The sequence below is a fragment of the Elephas maximus genome, chromosome 15 (assembly GCF_024166365.1).
Source record: "Elephas maximus indicus isolate mEleMax1 chromosome 15, mEleMax1 primary haplotype, whole genome shotgun sequence".
NCBI lineage: Eukaryota > Metazoa > Chordata > Mammalia > Proboscidea > Elephantidae > Elephas > Elephas maximus.
Genome location: NC_064833.1, coordinates 77,136,536 through 77,154,904, shown reverse-complemented (window position 1 = coordinate 77,154,904; position 18,369 = coordinate 77,136,536). Strand labels below are relative to the sequence as shown.

General features: G+C 37.9%; 1 protein-coding gene across 1 annotated transcript in view; it reads left to right on the top strand.

Annotated features, from left to right (window-relative positions):
* Positions 1 to 18,369, top strand: part of MTFR1 (mitochondrial fission regulator 1) — an 80,997-nt gene that overhangs the window by 47,050 nt on the left and 15,578 nt on the right. The window contains exons 3-4 of the mRNA XM_049854116.1: positions 4,670 to 4,768; positions 15,180 to 15,295. Coding sequence (XP_049710073.1) covers positions 4,670 to 4,768; positions 15,180 to 15,295 — 215 coding nt within the window. The remainder of the gene's footprint in view (positions 1 to 4,669; positions 4,769 to 15,179; positions 15,296 to 18,369) is intronic.

Here is an 18,369-nt window from a genome sequence, read left to right as displayed (position 1 = left end):
CTTTTGTGCTTTGGAGGAATATGAATGTGATGAGTTTACAGCAAGGAGAAAAAGAACTGAGGAGTGTGTTTTCTTTGGTTTGGGATTTTGAAATTGTCGATAGAATTTAGTCTTCTTACCCTCACACCCTCAAAACAAGCTTTTAATTTTACCCTGGCCCCCAAGGAATTAAGAATTTACGCTTTGTTGGCTCATAGGCTGCTTGAAAATTTGATTAATGGTATGGATCTTCTTCCCAGAAAAATGTTACATATACTTTAAATTTTGCATGTAATTTAAGGGGTACATGAACTCCAGAATAAGAAATCCTGCATTAATATCACGTAATTTGTCTTGACACTGTGGCTGCAACAATGGGCTCAAGCATAACAACGATTGTGAGGACGGCACAGGACCTGGCAGTGTTTCATTCTGTTGTACATAGGGTTGTTATGAGTCAGAACTGGCTCAACAATTTATCTTGAAAAGAATATGTTCACTAGAGTTGCATTTATAGTTTTTCCTGCTAAGTAGTTTCTCTCAAATAATGATACAGATCAGGCCAGTTTATAACAAATGAATTACCACATAAAACTTGGGTGTAGTCAACATGGATGAGACAGATGACAGCTTCAGATTCAACCCTCACACATTAACACTTCTACAATAGCATTTCACAATGCTAAAAAAGAACAAATTGCTTTCCTGTTGTCATCCTCCTCCTTGCTGTCAACACTTTCAAACACTCTTGCTAAATGTTATGGACTGTCATTACTAGACCCAGACATGCATATACACACACACACACTCAAAAATGCACATACGGATTCATTATTAGTATATTTTATAATATACTAATTATATTTTATAAGCAGTTTTTATAGATAAAGCATAGTTTTTCTATTTAATTCTTTACTAACAGAATTGAATTGTGTATTAATGAAATGAAATTGTCTAGAGTGGTATTTTTTCTTCCTCCTTTCTCTCTTAACAGCTGAAAAAATACTAATAACAGTTTATCTTTAGAGGAAGTCTTCCCCCATCCAAACAAGTACACTGGCAAGACTCGGTTCAGCCACAAGTTAAGGGTAGGAGATCCAGTTGGGTCACACAGCCTCCTAGTGCACAGATGGTGACTTCAGTACCATCTGTTCACTATTTCTTTAAGACATTTACAATTTCTCCCTCTCCATGAGGGCTGAATAGAAAAAAAAAAAAAAACCTAAAGTAAGGCCTAGTTTTAGAGTTCCTGGGTGTTAGCTGCTCTTTCCCCTTGCTTTTTCTACCATTCGGTAAAGGCGATGGCTCTTCTTTCCAAATATTCCGATCATCAACTTACATAGACCCTTTCTTCATGTTTCTTGGTGGTATGTGCTATGCAGTTCACTAGTAACAGAAGAATACTATGTTAGTCTGCTGTCTATACTTGAAAAATAATCACCGAAAGCAATCAGTTCTTTTACTTCCTATAATTTTGTGAAAGAAACCTAAATAGTCTGCTTATTCCTTCTAAGTAAAAGCTGAATCTTTGGCCACCTTCTCTTGTAGATGGCACCTTCTATTCTTCCCTTCTAATAGTAAACAGATGGGAAGATAATAGTTGAAGCTTAGCCCTTGCAGCATGCATAATGAGGAATGCTAAAAGCTGGCAGAAATACTAGTTCTTGACCTTGGCAGATCTTTTCTAAATTCTTTGTCAGCTTTTTGTCCTCTTTATCTCCAGGCAAGATCTTTCCTTACTGGAGGGGAGGAAGATCCACTTTAGACTATGTAATTATCACGTCCTGATGCACACAGAGCTTTGCTCCTACACCATAGTAGTTTTGATTTGTTACTGATCACAAGAAACTCAAGAAATGACTGAATGGTGTAGTTATTGTTACCCTATGGCTTTATTGTTAAAAGAGCAAGACCTGTTAAAGTAGATAAGATAAAGAGTTTGCTTAAATGTTATCTCTCTTAGTATTACTTGCCCATGTTCTTATTTTCTCTTGACCTCTTATATTGATTTTATAAAACTGATGCTTTCCATATCCCTCTAGTCAGATGTTTTTCCCATGTGTTCTTTTTCTTTTTTTTTGTACTTTAAATGAAGATTTACAGAGCAAACAAGTTTCTCATTAAACAATTAATACACATACTGTTTTGTGACATTGGTTGCCAACCCCCTGATATGTCGACACTCTCCCCTTCTAGACCTTGGGTTCCCTATTACCAGCTTTCCTGTTCCCTCCTGCCTTCTCATCCTTGCCCCTGGGCTGGTGTGTCCCTTTAGTCTTGTTTTGTTTTATGGGCCTGTCTAATCTTTGGCTGAAGAATCTTCATTACTGAGCTAAAAGGGTGTCCAGGGGCCATACTCTCGAGGTTTCACCACTCTGTCAGACCAGTAAGTCTGGTCTTTTTTTTGTGTGAGTTAGAGTTTTGTTCTGCATTTTCCTCCAGCTCTTTCCAGGACCTTCTATTGTGATCCCTGTCAGAGCAGTCAGTGGTGGTAGCCAGGCACCATCTACTTGTACTGCACTCAGTCTGATGGAGGCTGTGGTAGTTGTGGTCCATTAGTCCTTTGGACTAACCTTTCTCCTGTATCTTTGGTTTTCTTCATTCTTCGGTGCTCCATACAGGGTGGGACCAGTAGAGTATCTTAGATCGCCTCTCACAGGCTTTTAAGACCCCAGGTGCTACTCACCAAAGTAGAATGTAGAACATTTTCTTTATAAACTGTGTTGTGCCAGTTGAGCTACATGTTCTCCAGAGTCCTCAGCCCAGTAATTTGGCCCCTCAGGAAATTTGGATAATATTTTTTTATGGAGCTTGCCTTGCCTTGTACAAGTGGTGCTGGCTTCCCCAGTATCGTGCACTGTCTTGTGCACTGTCTTAGCCTTCACTGAAGTTACCACTTACCTATTGTCTACCTGCTGCTTTTCCTTCCCACTCCTCCCCATGTGTTCTTAAAACTATGCATGTGATAATCCTCTGTATGTGTGATCGTTGGTGTGAATGATGTTTTTTAACGATAGGTAAATTCTCATCTAAGCTTTAGGGTAACTTTTGCCTTGTATTTTTTTTGTATAATATTCAGACCTCAGTATCGATATCTTCCTATCTTTACACTGACCAATTTTCTAATTAAAACGAAACGTTCAGATTTGTACCGTACTTTTTATTTACATTTACGAAACACGAGTTATAGTTCCAGCGTAGGTTATAGTACTTTGGGGAACTCTCCCAGGTAAGAGTGAGTGAAACCTTGAACATACTGATAATGAGAATTATATAAAAGCTGAGATGATGAGAGGTCTCTCTGATATCTCACTCGCTCTAATTTTGTCATCCCCAAATTTTTTGGCTTTGGTTGCTAAAATCTAATAAATCAGTTTGCTTCTATGCTCATTTTAGAAATTGTGCATGCTTGTAGAATGTTCTAGATGTCTACTTTGGGTTAGATGTTAGAGACATTGCTGTTTGCTGTGACATTTAGTGTTTGGTCAAACTGTTTATGTTAGGGTAATTATATTTTTAACTTAGAATGGCCAGTGTTCATTGCTCAGAATACCTGCCCAGCTGATTTGGTACTGTTTGTTCAGTTTTAGGATATAATTGAACGTTAGAGATTAGTGAATAAATGTAATAGTCATATCATTCTCTCTCTTTTTTTTTTCTTTTAAAATTGCTTTTAATAGCAGACTACCTGTCTTTACCTCTTGTTTTGAGGCTTTCAAGTCTAGCACTCAAAACAGATGGATAGTTTTCCTCTTTAAGGAAAGATCACATACTTAGGGAGAAGTTTCAAGGTACAATTTGTAATGACTTGACATTCTACGTGTGTGCTTTTTGTTTGATATTTGCTTCGGGGGTTCATTTCTGGTTTTGCTGTAAACATAGCATAATGCCTTGCATGTATGATGGTTTGACCTGAGAAATTCTGCTCATTAGGGCCACCTCTGCCCATTTAGTGCCTTTGTGCGTATAAGGAACAGGGACCTTTTCTCTGGGGGAAGGCCTGATAAGAAGATGCAGTCCTTGGTGAGCAGAATGTGACTGGCTCGCAGCCTCTATTCACCCTTGGCCTGGCGCTCTCATGCAGCAAACAGCCTGGAGCACCCTGTGTGGGACAAATTTTGTTTCTAAACTTTGTACTGATTTGGATTTATTTTAAGAAGTCCATTGTAGCAAAAGTCGTTAATATTTTTAAAATTTTATGTATATAGAATTTTAATGCTAAAATATAGCAGAAAAGGTAAAATATTTCCTTTGAAGATTATGAAAACCTAATAAAGTTTTTATTCCAAAAGTGGTACTAATTAAAATTACTGGTTATTCTTTATTTTTATATAATGCCTCATAGTAAACTTTATTTCATTAATAGTAAACTAGCTATATATTCTTTGGAAACCCTGGCGGCTTAGTGGTTAAGAGCTACGGCTGCTAATCAAAATGTCAGCAGTTCGAATCCACCAGGCGATCCTTGGAAATTCTGTGGGGCAGTTCTTCTCCACCCTATAGGGTTACTGTGAGTCGGAATCAACTCAGTGGGTATATATTCTTTAATTTTGAATTTCCCATAACATTGAAAATACTTCAGGTCTTGGGATTCATGTGTTATCATGTCATGGAATTAATTGTTGAGTGCTTTATATTAGTAGTTCTGTAAGTCTTGTAATTAAACGTTTGGTGTTTCCTACTTTTTCAGGTACTTTGGTCTGGGAAGCCATATGGTTCATCTCGAAGTATCGTAAGAAAAATTGGTACTAATTTATCTCTGATTCAGTGTCCAAGAGTTCAGTTTCAGGTAATATTTTTTATATATTTCAAAAATTGATATGTGCATTAGAAATATAGATAAGACAATTTTAGAAGTAGTTCCGTTGTTTTTTTTTTTTTTTTTAACAATTTAGCAGTAAAAGAGGATTGAAAATCACAGTAAAGTCTAATTTTATTTTCTCTTTTAAGTGATTATTCAAAATCTTTAAGACATTTATCCTTCTTAATAATGCATATGTGAAGATTTAGAAGCATACAATAATAAGCTAAGCATGTTTAGTTCCCAGGTGTCCTTGAACATAGATAGGCCTTGGTATTACTTCAGGAGGCTAAGGTACCACCATTTTTTTCTCCTGTTGTTACATCTCCCTCTTTGGACAGCCACTCTGTTCCCCTAGTTTATTTTTGGATGTTGCTGTAGATGCCGTAAAAGTTGCTTTCTCCTTCATTGGTTTACAGCTCAGCAGTAATTGTGGGAACCGCTGCCTTGGCAATGATGTTGTCAAGACAAAGAGGTGATTGTGGTTCTCTGGGTGTGATAGTCAAATCCTGAATTAGCAATACTTTTGGAAGCTCAGGTCTTAGTATTCTCTTCTCACATCAAATTAAGAGCAGCTCTGCTGTTTACTTAGAGATAAATTGCTATTTTCTTTGATTTGGGATTTTGTTCCTATTGTTGTTATAGTGTTAGACATATATCACATAGCTCTGTTCTTATGTTTCAGTAATTCTCTACAATAGCAATATGACAAAAACCTTTCAGTCAACTTTAATAATATAAAGTTCAGCACATACCTATAGCAGTTTTAAATAATGGATTAACATGTAGAGCTATGGAAGTTGTATTTAAATAAGTCATAAATCAGAAGCTCGAAAGATCCCCTGCTCGCTTACTTGGTATCATGTCTACTCATAAATTATTCCTCTTGGTACAGAGGTAAAAATCTGTTCCTAAATAAATACAAATTAGCATGTGTTCAGCTTGACTAACAAGCTTGTTCATTGTTGTGTTCATAATCCTGTTTGCAAATTGACTGGGTAAACCTTGTGCCTCAGTCTAGAAACTGACAGATTGAAATGTTCCAAGAAGTAATTTTTTTTTTTTAAATCACATATAGGAAATCTGTGGTAATTAGTGTCTCAGGCACAATTTCCAAGAACTCAGTTCATTTAGACACATTTAGATAGCTGATAGCTTTACTTGCCAACTTCCTTCAAATTACTATTGTGTTAACTATGGCTTATTACCTTTTTTCTGATTGCTCGTCTCCATCAATTTTTTTTTCCCCATCTCTCCAGTCGCCTGGAGCCCTGGTGGTGCAGTGGTTAAGGCACTTGTTTGCTAATCAAAAGGCTGGTGATTCGAACCCACCAGCCGCTCCACGAGAGAAAAATGTGACAGTCTGCTTCTAAAAAGATTACAGACTTGGAAACCCTGTGAGGCAGTTCTGCCCCGTCCTGTAGGGTCTCTATCAGTAGGAATCAATCAGTGGCAATGGGTTATCCCATCTAGTTGCAGGAGAGCTGCTTCAGCATTTGTGTTTATGTAGCTACAGACGTGTAAGAGGACGTGGAGATAGCTAGCATTTTCTGGTTACAACGCAAGTCTGCTTTGACAGCCAGTGGGCAGAAGGAACCCAGCCACATACGTTTCCTTGGAAGGGCTCTTTTTCTAAGCGTTGTTATCAGTCACTTAACAGAGTATAAAGCAAAACAAGAGTATTACGTTTAGTGCAGGAACTGCATTGAGAAAAGATGAATTAACATAAGCAGAACAGTAAGGTAAGAAAAACGTTGGTAACCTCCTGAAGTTTGCCAGTTTCAGCTGTTGTCCGGGTGATTTCAGTGGCTTTGGGAGGAACAATCCGCGACTGAGCCCCATGGAGTCTTTATCTCCTCTGTTCCTTTTGACTTTCAGTTCCATTCCATGTGCCCACGCATCAACTCTATCATCCCCCAAATGGTTTCACCTTGGAAATCTGAGCCTCACTGTTTATCGTAGGTGGCAGCATCTTTCCACTGTCCTGGCCAGCCTGCGTCTGTGGTCAGTAAGACTTCTTTAGAGTGTTAGGCAAGATAGGCACACTGCTTCGTGTTGTGAGGGTTAGATGGGATAATCCACGGAAAGCCCTGACTGTAATAACTGGTACATGATGAGTGCACAGTAAAAGAGCTGGTGCTTGTGGTGCTTTTGTAATTGCTGTTATCACTTTACAGGTGTATAGCGAATTACCTTGTTTGGCTGTCCAGTGCAACTCCCTGATTTTACAGGTTGGGTTTCTGTGTTTTCATAGAATTACAAATCAGAATACAGACCAACACATTTAGTCACGCCTTCATCTAGTTAATGGGGACAACAAATACTGTGCTGGGAATAAAATGAGGACATATATGTAAGAAACCATATAAAAAATACTCAATAAATGTTCCTTTACTATATGTTATTTGAAGACTTGCCTTTAACCTTATAGGCTTCACTGGCTTTCTCTGTATTTCGTTTAGTGAGCTCTAACCCATGAGTTCAAGTCCCTGGGTGGCACAGTTTGCGCTTGTCTACTGACTTAAAGGTTGGCAGTTTGAACCTACCCAGCGGTGTCACGGGAGAAAGTTCTGGCACTCTGCTTCCGTGAAGACGACAGCCAGCAGCCCTGTGGGGCAGGCCTGCTCCGTAACAACACACGGGCTGCCGTGGGCTGAAATCAACTCAACAGCAGCGGGCTTTTGTTTTTTTAATCAATGAGTTGGTTACTTTACACGCAAAACAGAATCTCTGGACCGTTCACATTTACTTTAATTGAAGAAAATAATTTCCCTCGGCCCATTCACACCTTTCAGATACGTACATTTCAGCCCTGAGTCACAACTACACAATTCTGGCCATAAACATTTTATACATTTGGTTGTCGTGCCCCCCCTTGGAAGAAGGAACCCACTTTAAGACAAACTCCAAGAATAGTCTCTTCTTTGTCTCCTAGTTATTCCAAATTCATGAAATCAAAAGAAAGTATAGTTGACTTACACAGGGAGAAAATTCAGATCCTAGAGGGATTTGCAGGAGCAGTGAGGTTGAGGGGTTGAGAGGCATGGGGAGGCACGGGGGGCAGAAGTCTTGATTAAAAAAGGTCTCAGCACTGGGTGCAGATGTGAGTCATGGGGAGCTTTTTCAAAACAAAATGTCCATGCTTCAGGCCCCATCCTCCAGTGTGGTTCTGGGTACCCTAATTCCTTACAAAAACATTTAGGGAGCTTTAGTTTAAAAATTCAGTTTCATACAAGGCTTGCTAAATCTGAATTTCATACATTTGTTTTCTAAAACCTCTTCAGGAGCTTCTTATTCAGCTAAGCTTGAGGACCTCAGGTGTAGGTTGTATTTCAGTGTTTTGCGAAAGAAGGTTTTCTTTAAAGCAGTAGCATAATTATGAAAGTAATCATTAGAACACTTTTGGGGTACATAATGTATTGATTTTAAATTGTACAAGCTAAGGAAAAACATGGAATGTAAGTGCAGCTTACTGGGGTAATATTAGATACTACGGTAAAAAGAAACAAAGGCCAAAAAAAGACTGAATCTGGAAGTAAAGTGGCCACTTTATGCGAGGTGCCAGTGGTCACTGCTGCCCTTTCCAATGTCATGGAACACTTTATGTACAAACTATCGAGTGGGAAATACTTTACTCATAGTAAACTTTCATCTAATGCATAAAAAAAAAATTTTTTAGAAGGTGATCCTGAGTACTACAAGACAAGGTACTTTGAAATAACCTGCGGTGGAGATTGGGGACTTGGCAGCGTGGTATAGTAGTTTGAGTCCCAACTCTATAACTGACAGACTTCTGAGTAATTTAACCTAGATTACCTTTTCCCTCTAGTAACCCTAACCAGTTGCCGTCAAGTCGATTCCAACTCATGGAGAGGCAACCCCCTTTGTGTCAGAGTAGAACTCTATAGAGTTTTCAGTGGCTGGTTTTTTGGAAGTAGATTGCCAGGCCTTTCTTCTGAGGTGTCCCTGGGTGAACTTGAACCTCCAGCCTTTCACTTAGCAGCCAGACGCATTAACCATTTCTTGAACTGCTCGTCATGGCTGTTGGAATTGCTGGTGGAGGGTATGTTCTGTAAGCAAACAGGTAATGACTGAATCTCCCCCTAAAGTTCACATACCATGACTAAATCTGGAAGTAAAATGGCCACTTTACGCTAGGTGTTGGTGGTCAGTGCTGCCCCTGATTGGGTATAAGATTCAGTAGGAGAGAGATTAAACAAGTAAATATGCTAATAAATGTAAAGTTACAAGTTGTGATAAATGCCATGAAGGAAAAAGTAGTATACAGTGGGGAGAATAACAGCAGTGGTCAGAGAAGGCCTCTCTGAAGGACTGATGATTAAGGATTAGAAAGAGCCGGTCCTGCCAAAGAGTTGAGGAGAACAGTGAGGGGGGCAGTGTCGCGGGCACGACAAAAAGCCTGCACAGAGATCCTAAAGCAAGATAGAAGTTATTGTTGAAGGAACTGAGAGAAGGCCAGCCTAAAAAGACCTAGTGAGGTGGGACAGACGAGGTCTTTGGTGTCTGAGCCACCTGAAGATGGACAAATACCTGGATTAACACTCAAAATAACTGTTAAATTTAACCCTGTTTTTTCTGTTACTACTTCACAGTCTAAAACATGTTAACATTATGTTACATTGTTCGTGATACCCATTTTTTGGTATTTTTAACTATAAAAGAGCCCTTAAGGATAATCAGGTCCAGCTACTTACATTATGTTTTATAAATTGGGCAGTGTGGCATAGTAATTTCAATCCTAACCCTGTAACAAACATTTTGAACCATTTTATTCTCTTAAAGGTTGATTTCTTAGTGTGCTTCTTAGTTCAAGTAGATACATGAGACTAAATGGGCAGCTCCTGTCCGGAGGCAAGATGAGAAGGCAGAGCTGACAGGAGCTGGTTGAATGGACACAGGAGATCCAGGGTGGAAAGGAGGAGTGTGCTGTAACATCATAGGGATAGCAACTAGGGTCACATAACGATGTGCGTATGAATTTTTGTATGAGAAACTAACTTGAGCTGTAAACTTTTACTAAAGCACACACACACAAAAAAGATGGATCTCTTTAAAGACTTGTTTCTCCATGGGGACACCATTACAACCTTCTAAGGTTATTTTGAGACATAACACATTTTCTTCCTCTTTTTCCTGTACTTCCACCCCTTGCTTTTCCCCTCCCCCATACTAGATGTATGTAATAAATGTTCAATTAAAAAAAAAAAAAGGTAACCAATCGTTCAGAAACATTAGTTGTTGAATCTGGGTTAGAATACTGGAGTGTGCCAGCTTTCAGACTGGTGCTCTTTACACTGGTATCACTGTATGTCACTATATTAAACCAAAAAAACCAAACCTGTTGCCGTCGAGTTGATTCTGACTCATAGTGACCCTATAGGGCAGAGCAGGACTGCCTCACAGGTTTCCAAGGCTGCAAATCCTTCTCCTGTGGAGCGGCTGGTGGGTTCCAACCACAGACTTTTCAGTTAGCAGCTGAGCACTTCAACCACTGCACCACCAGGGCTTTGGCACTGTGTTAAAATACAGAAATTCTTCTTCAATTTCTCCCATAATGGTAGGAATTGGTAGAAAAAGAAGGAATAATTCCGTTGATAAAAAGCTAGAGATTATCATTTTACTGTGTTCGTTTTTAGATATGTATGTTTTACATTGGACTGTGAACAAATGGTGGTAAAATAGGCCGAGCCAACCAAGTCTGTACTCAGCTAACATTACTGGTTTATTTGAAAGGCTGAAATATAGAAGATTATTATCTTTTACACTCTTGTTGTCAAGAAACTAAGAGAATCCTGATTTCGCAGCACTGGCCTATCCGTTTAATGAAAAGTCATGTGGGGGCAGAGTTAGCTCTTCTAATATTTTTATTCTAAATATTTCGGCTTTTTACAGTCTTGCTTATTTTCTCTTATGCATATTATTTAAATGAATTCATTTCCTTGGTACAGTTTCGTATTATCAGAATGTTTTAAATTTACTAAAGCTGCTTTAGTATGATTCCTAAAGTATAATTGCATTTTGTATAATGTAAGTTTTATCAAATGTGAGATTGACCTTCTGAAGTGCAAAAGACAATGCAATGCTACTGTGGAATTTTTGCTCCGAATGAGCTTTTTATACTGTTTAAAAGGAATTTGAATACTTATAAATTATTAAATACTAATTTTGAATTTTATAATGCCATTGGTATTGAAATTTTCTCTCTTCATTGTTTTTTTTTTTTTTTTTTTGGTTTTTTTTTCTACTAACAATAGCTATAGGACAGGATCTTGCTGGGAACCTTCAGTAAGTTGCCCTTTCTTTTTTCAAAATTCTCATCTGTTGTCCATGCATGTCAGTAGTGACATCCAAATCATACTTCCAAACCCCCCTGCTCTCAGTCCGCCTTGTCAGCATTGACTTCACCTTGACTTGTACTTTACCAAGTGACTGGATTGTCCTCCCGCTCCGTGCTATGTCGCTCAGTGCACGTTCCCTCCAGCAATGAGAATTCAGGTTAGGTCTTTGTTACTGGCGCACCCATCACTGTATCATGTAGATGTGTGACTTAAATGTCAAAACTGCTTTGTGAGGCAGGATGTCGAGTAGAAATGATGCAGATCTTAACAATTTTGGAATTGCTTCTTGACAACATTAACATTTTCATCTGACTGAGCACGCACAATGGGCATGGTGTGCTCGTGAAGACTGCAGACTAAATCTGTGGAATAGTTTGTTACCTTTTGTTTTTATGTGTTTTTTTTTTTTAAGGTTTGTCCAAAAAATAACGTTTTATATGTAGTATATGAAGTATTACAGATCTAATATTGAGAAATATGATCTGTAATTACCGTATATAAAAAAAATTACCATATAAGGTACCCTGAAAAGCTGCCACAATATGGATTAATTTTTATATCTTTGAGTATTTTTAGGAAAGTATTATTTTCTAAAAAATATTTGGAAGAGAACAATTTTTATAACTTTTATGGGAAAGTAAAAGATGTTAAGGTCAAAAATAGATTTTACCTGTCTTAAATATATTAACTTCATACCAACTAGTGACAGTTGAAACCAAGTTTTATTTTCTAAACAAAGAGTTCTAATCAGATTGATCTTCATGAAATAGCACCTTTGAAAGGCACCGTTTAGGTTTTAGTCTTATGATTTGTCTCACTTTGCTACAAATCAGATCATTAAATACAAGCTGAGCTTTCATAGAGCTCAGCAACTTCCCTGCTTAAGGATCTCCAAATAACTGACTTAGAATCTCCCTGTTTTAATGGCTCTAGAAATATTAAGGAGTCTTTGGGTGGTGCAAATGGTTAACGTGCCTGCCACCAACCGAAAGGTTGGTGGTTCAAGTCCACCCGGAGGCACCCTGAAAGAAAGCCCTGGCAATCTACTTGCAAAAAATCAGCACTTGAAAACCCTATGGAGCATACTGTATTTTTTTACACAAATAACATGCACCTTCTACGTTTGTTTGCCAACCATGCCCTCCTTTCACCCTGGCAAGGTATTTTTGTAAGTACACTGTACTAATTTTTTTTTTTACAGCAACATGTAAAAACAAAACTAGCATAGCTGTGCTTAGGAAAATACCTCACAGGGGAGGCCGCAGTTCGCAAGCAAACGAACATAGAAGGTATGCAGTATTTGCGTAAAAATACAATAGTTATATTGAGACACATATGGGTCGCCATGACTCAGAATCAACTCGAATGCAACTGATTTAGGAATATTAATATATCATTCTGTTTTTGGTAATGGATATGGGCGGAATATTACCAGATTTCTCAGGCCCTTGACATCAAATGTGATGTCCAGTTCAGTTAAACGTTTATTTAAGTTGTATATCGATTTGCTAAATATCTGTTTGTATATTACCATTTGGATAAATTTCTGGAATACATATTGATAAATATAAAAATCTTTTTTCGCTTTCCTTGATTTACTTCCTAAGTTTATATTTTCTCTTCGGACCACAAATTGTTTTTACTACATGTAAAACATTAGTATTTTGAAAGATTTTTATGTTAATTCCATTATTAGTTTTTTTGACTAATGTTAGGTTCTTAAATCTCTGCCTTTCTTTGTTGACTGCCCGCTCTTGTTAAAATGTCAGTTTTAATGCACCTTATTTTTTTTTTTACATTGATAATATTAGTTAATTATGATTCCAGAATGGATACACATACCAGCAGCTGATCTGCTTAGTTAAAATTTTATTCATAAAGTAGTTTTAAAGAAATTTTAAACTTTTTAGCTATATTATATGTTTACATAGTACATTTTGCATTTCAGGAAGAAGTTTTTTTTTTTTTTTAAATATAAGTGTAGTTTCTAAAACTTAGCTTAGCTGTGATAACATTAAAACCAAAAACAAACAAACCTGTTGCTGTTGAGTCGATAGTGACCCTATAGGACAGAGTAGAACTGCTCCGTAGGGTTTCCAGGGAGCACCTGATAGATTGAAACTGCCAACCTTTTGGTTAGCAGTTGAGCTCTTAACCACTGAGCCACCAGGGCTCCCTGATAACATTAAGAAGGTTCAAATAAAGCATGGGTTGTGTTAGCTTTCTGATAAACATGTTAACAAGTAAATCTCTGGTCTTTTAAATTTTTTCTTCGACTAAAACATTTAGCTAAGGTGTTTTCTTGAGCTTTGCCCCAACTTTCAGGAAGTATTAATTTTATAATATTATATTAATTTTATGATGTTAGTTAAATTAATATCTGATAAGTTTATTATATTGTGCTAAAATATATAACAAAAAGTTTGCAATTTTAACCATTTTAAGTGTACCATTCAGTGACACTAATTACATTCACCATGTTGTGTTACCATCACCACTGACCGTTTCCGAAAGTTTTACATCATCCCAGACAGAAACTCGGTACCCTTAAACGATAGCTCTCATTCCTTTTTCCCCCCAGCCTCAGTGTTTGCTGTTGTTAGTAGCCTTCAAGTGTTGATTCCAACTCATAACCACTAATAAATTTTTGTCCGTATGCATTTGTTGATTTTAGATATTTCATGCAAGTCAGATCATACAATATTTGCCCTTTTTTGTCTGACTTCTTTCACTCAGCATGTTTTCAAGGTTCATCCATGTCATAGCTTTGTGTCAGAACTTCATTTCTCTTTATGGCTGAATAATATTCCATTGTAGGGATACCCGTTCATCTGTTGATGGACACTGGCTTGTTTCTACTCTTTGACTGTTGTGAATAATGCTGCAGTGAACCGTGGTGTGCAAGTAACTGTTTAAAACAAGTACCTGCTTTCAAGTCTCTTGAGTATGTACTTAGGAGTGGAATTGCTCGGTCATATTTTATGTTTAACTTTTTGAGGAACCATCAAAATGTTTTCCATAGCAGCTACACCATTTTATATCCCAACCAGCAATTTCTCCACATTCCAGTTTCTCCACATTCTCACCAATACTTGCTAGTTTCTATTTTTTTCTGATAATTGCCATCTTAGTGGATGTGAGGTGGTATCTCATGGCGGTTTTGGTTTGCATTTCCCTGGTGACTAATGACATTGATCATCATTTCGTGTGCTTGTTGCCCATTTGTATATCTTCTTTGGACAAATGTCTATTTAAGTCCATTGCACATTTTTTAGGTGAGTTGTCTTTTTGGTGTTGAGTTTCAGTTCTTTATATATTCTGGATATTAGACCCTTATCAGATATGTGGTCCCCAAATATTTTCACCTATTCTGCAGGTTGTCTCTTCAACTTTTTCTTTAAAAATTTGTTCACTGACCTTCTGGCTCTGAGGAATTATAACAAAACTCAAATTTAATTCAATTATGTTTCCACATTTTCTAGATAAATTTCAGCATATCTGTACTTTTTCTCCGTTGTACTTGTTTCAAAATATTCTCATTCATCTATAGATTTACGATTGGCTAGAGAACTATGTTCTACCACTATTGGATTTTTTGTTCTTTAAGATATTTACTACTTTTATTTAAAAATCAGAAGATTTAAGCATTTAAAAATACCTATTTTAAACTTTATAACAGCATATATTTGTGTGTGTGTGTGTGTGTGTGTGTATACTCCCAAATTTAGCACACATTGGTCCACTTGCTTGGTTTTATACTTTTCTTCTTCCTTTTTTTTTTATTTAACTATTCTCTTCGAGAAGAATTTTTTAATGTTTTAGGATGGATAAAGTTGATTTTGAGGAGGGAGGCGAGGGGGGAGGAACCCATTCTCATTTGTTATGTAAAAATCAAACAAAGTTAAATTATAATTCAGAGATTGTAATATACTACTATGCAAACAATGTGGTAGGAATAACAGTCCCTTTCATGGAGACCTTTATTTACTCTTAACATTTTGGTGCCACATTAATAACTTTTCTATTTGTATAACTTATAGCTTACCAGCCCTGAAACAGAATGGAGTTCCAACCACCCAGGAGAGGATGCAGTGGCATCTTTTGCTGATGTTGGATGGGTAGCCGAAGAAGAAGGAGAATGTTCAACAAGGCTAAGGTTTGTTTGAAAGGCTATCAAATCTAAGATATAATCTTTATTAATATAAAGAATGATACGTTTGCAGTATTTTCTCTTAATACCTAATTTGATCTCTAATAATTAGCCCAATTATTTTTATTGAGGAGTCTTCTTGACTTGAAGAGTTCTTGAGCAGAAAACGAAACTCCTTTTCATCTTTAAGACTCAGAAGTTCTTAAACAGACATAATTGTGTCCTAAGTCATTATCAAAATACAGAATTACCTGCCCTTCAGAGGAGCCCTGGTGGTGCAGTGATTAAAGCACTCGGCTGCCAACCAAAAGGTTGGCAGTTCAAACCCACCAGCCACTCCATGGGAGAAAGATGTGGCAGTCTGCTTCCAAAAAAATTTACAGCCTTGGAAGCCCTATGGGACAATTCTGGTGTGTCTTATAGGATCACTGTGAGATGGAACCAGCTAGCAGTAGTGGGTTTTGGGTTTCCTGCCCTTCAGAAGTTTTCATTCTAATAGGAGAGACCAGAAATAATTATTGTAAATGTTTAGAAGTTTACATTCTAATAGGAGAGACCAGAAATAATTATCATAAATGTTTAGTTAAGTACAATAATTACAGTAGTCTCATTGGGGAAGAGGAATCAATCTGGATCATATTAAGAATTTGTGTAATCACTGCTGGTGGGAATGTAAAATGGTACAACCACTTTGGAAATCTATCTGGCGTTATCTTAAACAGTTAGAAATAGAACTACCATACAACCCAGAAATCCCACTCCTAGGAATATACCCTAGAGATACAAGAGCCTTCATACAAACAGATACATGCACACCCATGTTTATTGCAGCTCTGTTTACAATAGCAAAAAGTTGGAAGCAACCACGGTGTCCATCAATGGATGAATGGTTAAATAAATTGTGGTATATTCACACAATGGAATACTACGCATCGATAAAGAACAGTGACGAATCTCTGAAACATTTCATAACATGGAGGAACCTGGAAGGCATTATGCTGAGCGAAATGAGTCAGAGGCAAAAGGACAAATATTGTATAAGACCACTATTATAAGATCTTGAGAAATAGTAAACCTGAGAAGAACACATACTTTTGTGGTTACGAAGGGGGGAGGAAGGGAGGGTGGGAGAGGGTTTTTTATTGATTAATCAGTAGATAAGAACTGCTTTAGGTGAAGGGAAAGACAACACTCAATACATGGGAGGTCAGCTCAATTGGACTGGACCAAAAACAAAGAAGTTTCCGGGATAAAATGAATGTTTCAAAGGTCAGCGGAGCAAGTGCGGGGGTCTGGGGAACACGGTTTGCGGGGACTTCTAAGTCAATTGGCAAAATAATTCTATTATGAAATCATTCTGCATCCCACTTTGAAATGTGGCGTCTGGGGTCTTAAATGCTAACAAGCGGCCATCTAAGATGCAGCAATTGGTCTCAACCCACCTGGAGCAAAGGAAAATGAAGAACACCAAGGCCACACGACAACTAAGAGCCCAAGAGACAGAAAGGGCCACATGAACCAGAGACCTACATCATCCTGAGACCAGAAGAACTAGTTGGTGCCCGGCCACAATCGATGACTGCCCTGACAGGCAGCACAGCAGAGGACCCCTGAGGGAGCAGGAGATCAGTGGGATACAGACCCCAAATTCTCATAAAAAGACCAAACTTAATGGTCTGACTGAGACTGGAGGAATCCCGGCGGCCATGCTCCCCAGACCTTCAGTTGACACAGGACAGGAACCATCCCCGAAGACAACTCATCAGAAATGAAAGGGACTGGTCAGCGGGTGGGAGAGAGACGCTGACGAAGAGTGAGCTAATTATATCAGGTGGACACTTGAGATTGTGTTGGCAACTCTTGTCTGGAGGGGGGATGGGAGGATAGGGAGAGAGGGAAGCCGGCAAAATTGTCAAGAAAGGAGAGACTGAAAGGGCTGACTCAAGAGGGGGAGAGCAAGTGGGAGTAGGGAGTGAGATGTATGTAAACTTATATGTGACAGACAGATTGGATTTGTAAACGTTCACTTGAAGCTTAATAAAAGTTATTAAAAAAAAAAAAGAATTTGTGTAATCATTGGACAATGTTTCCTAAAAATTGTGAGTCAAGATGAATTGTGATTCAAAGGAAACAATGTGTACGGGTTAGGGAGGAGCATCCATTTACTTGAAAGAGCCTGAATAAAGTATTGACTACACATTCAATCTAGTAAACATTCAACATACACTCTTCATTCTTATTAGGCGTGAAGGATACAGAGATAAAATTAACTCACAATCCCTGCTTTCCAAGGACACTTGGTATGCTAAACCAAAAGCCAAACCCATTGCCGTCAGGTTGATTCTGACTTGGTTTTCTAGAGGAGCTTAAAAAGGAAATTGATATTATTGATACTGTACAGTCTAACAAGTAAATGCACAGGGCCACTGTGGGACTAGAGAGATTCAGCGAGGCTTCTTAGAGGATTGGGTGCTAGAGCTGCCTGATGAAGGATTAATAGGAGCCAATCAAATGGGAAGGTTGTATTCCAAGAAAAGTGAACTTATTTAAAGGTACCAGTTATGAGACAACATAACTAGTTGAGGAAATTCCAAATGTCTCATTGAGGCTAGACAGTATCAGAAGAAGGGGAAGCTGTGGGAGATGAAGGTGCAAGGTAGGTAGAGATTTAAAGGTAGTACGTGTTATACTAGGACATTTAGACTTTTTCCTGAAAGTAATGTGGAACCATTGAAGTAATATGATCATATTTGTGTTTTAGTAAGATTTCCCTGTAAACATCATGAAGAATAGAAGGGAGCAGGACTTGGAGGAGAAAAGGGGAATCAGAAGGTGACTGTTGAACTAGACCAGGTAATAGATGACCAGAGTTTGATTAAATTAAGCAGCTGGCAGCAGAGCTAGAGAAGAGGGGCAGAGTCAGGAGGTACTCAAAAGAATTAAAAGAACTTAGAATCTTATTACATATGGGAGGTAAGGTAAAGGAAAATTCTGGGTTAACTCCCACGTTTTGGTCTAGGATAATTATGAAGATGGTAGAATAATTCGTAGGAATATAGGAATACTTAGGGTTTTTTTTT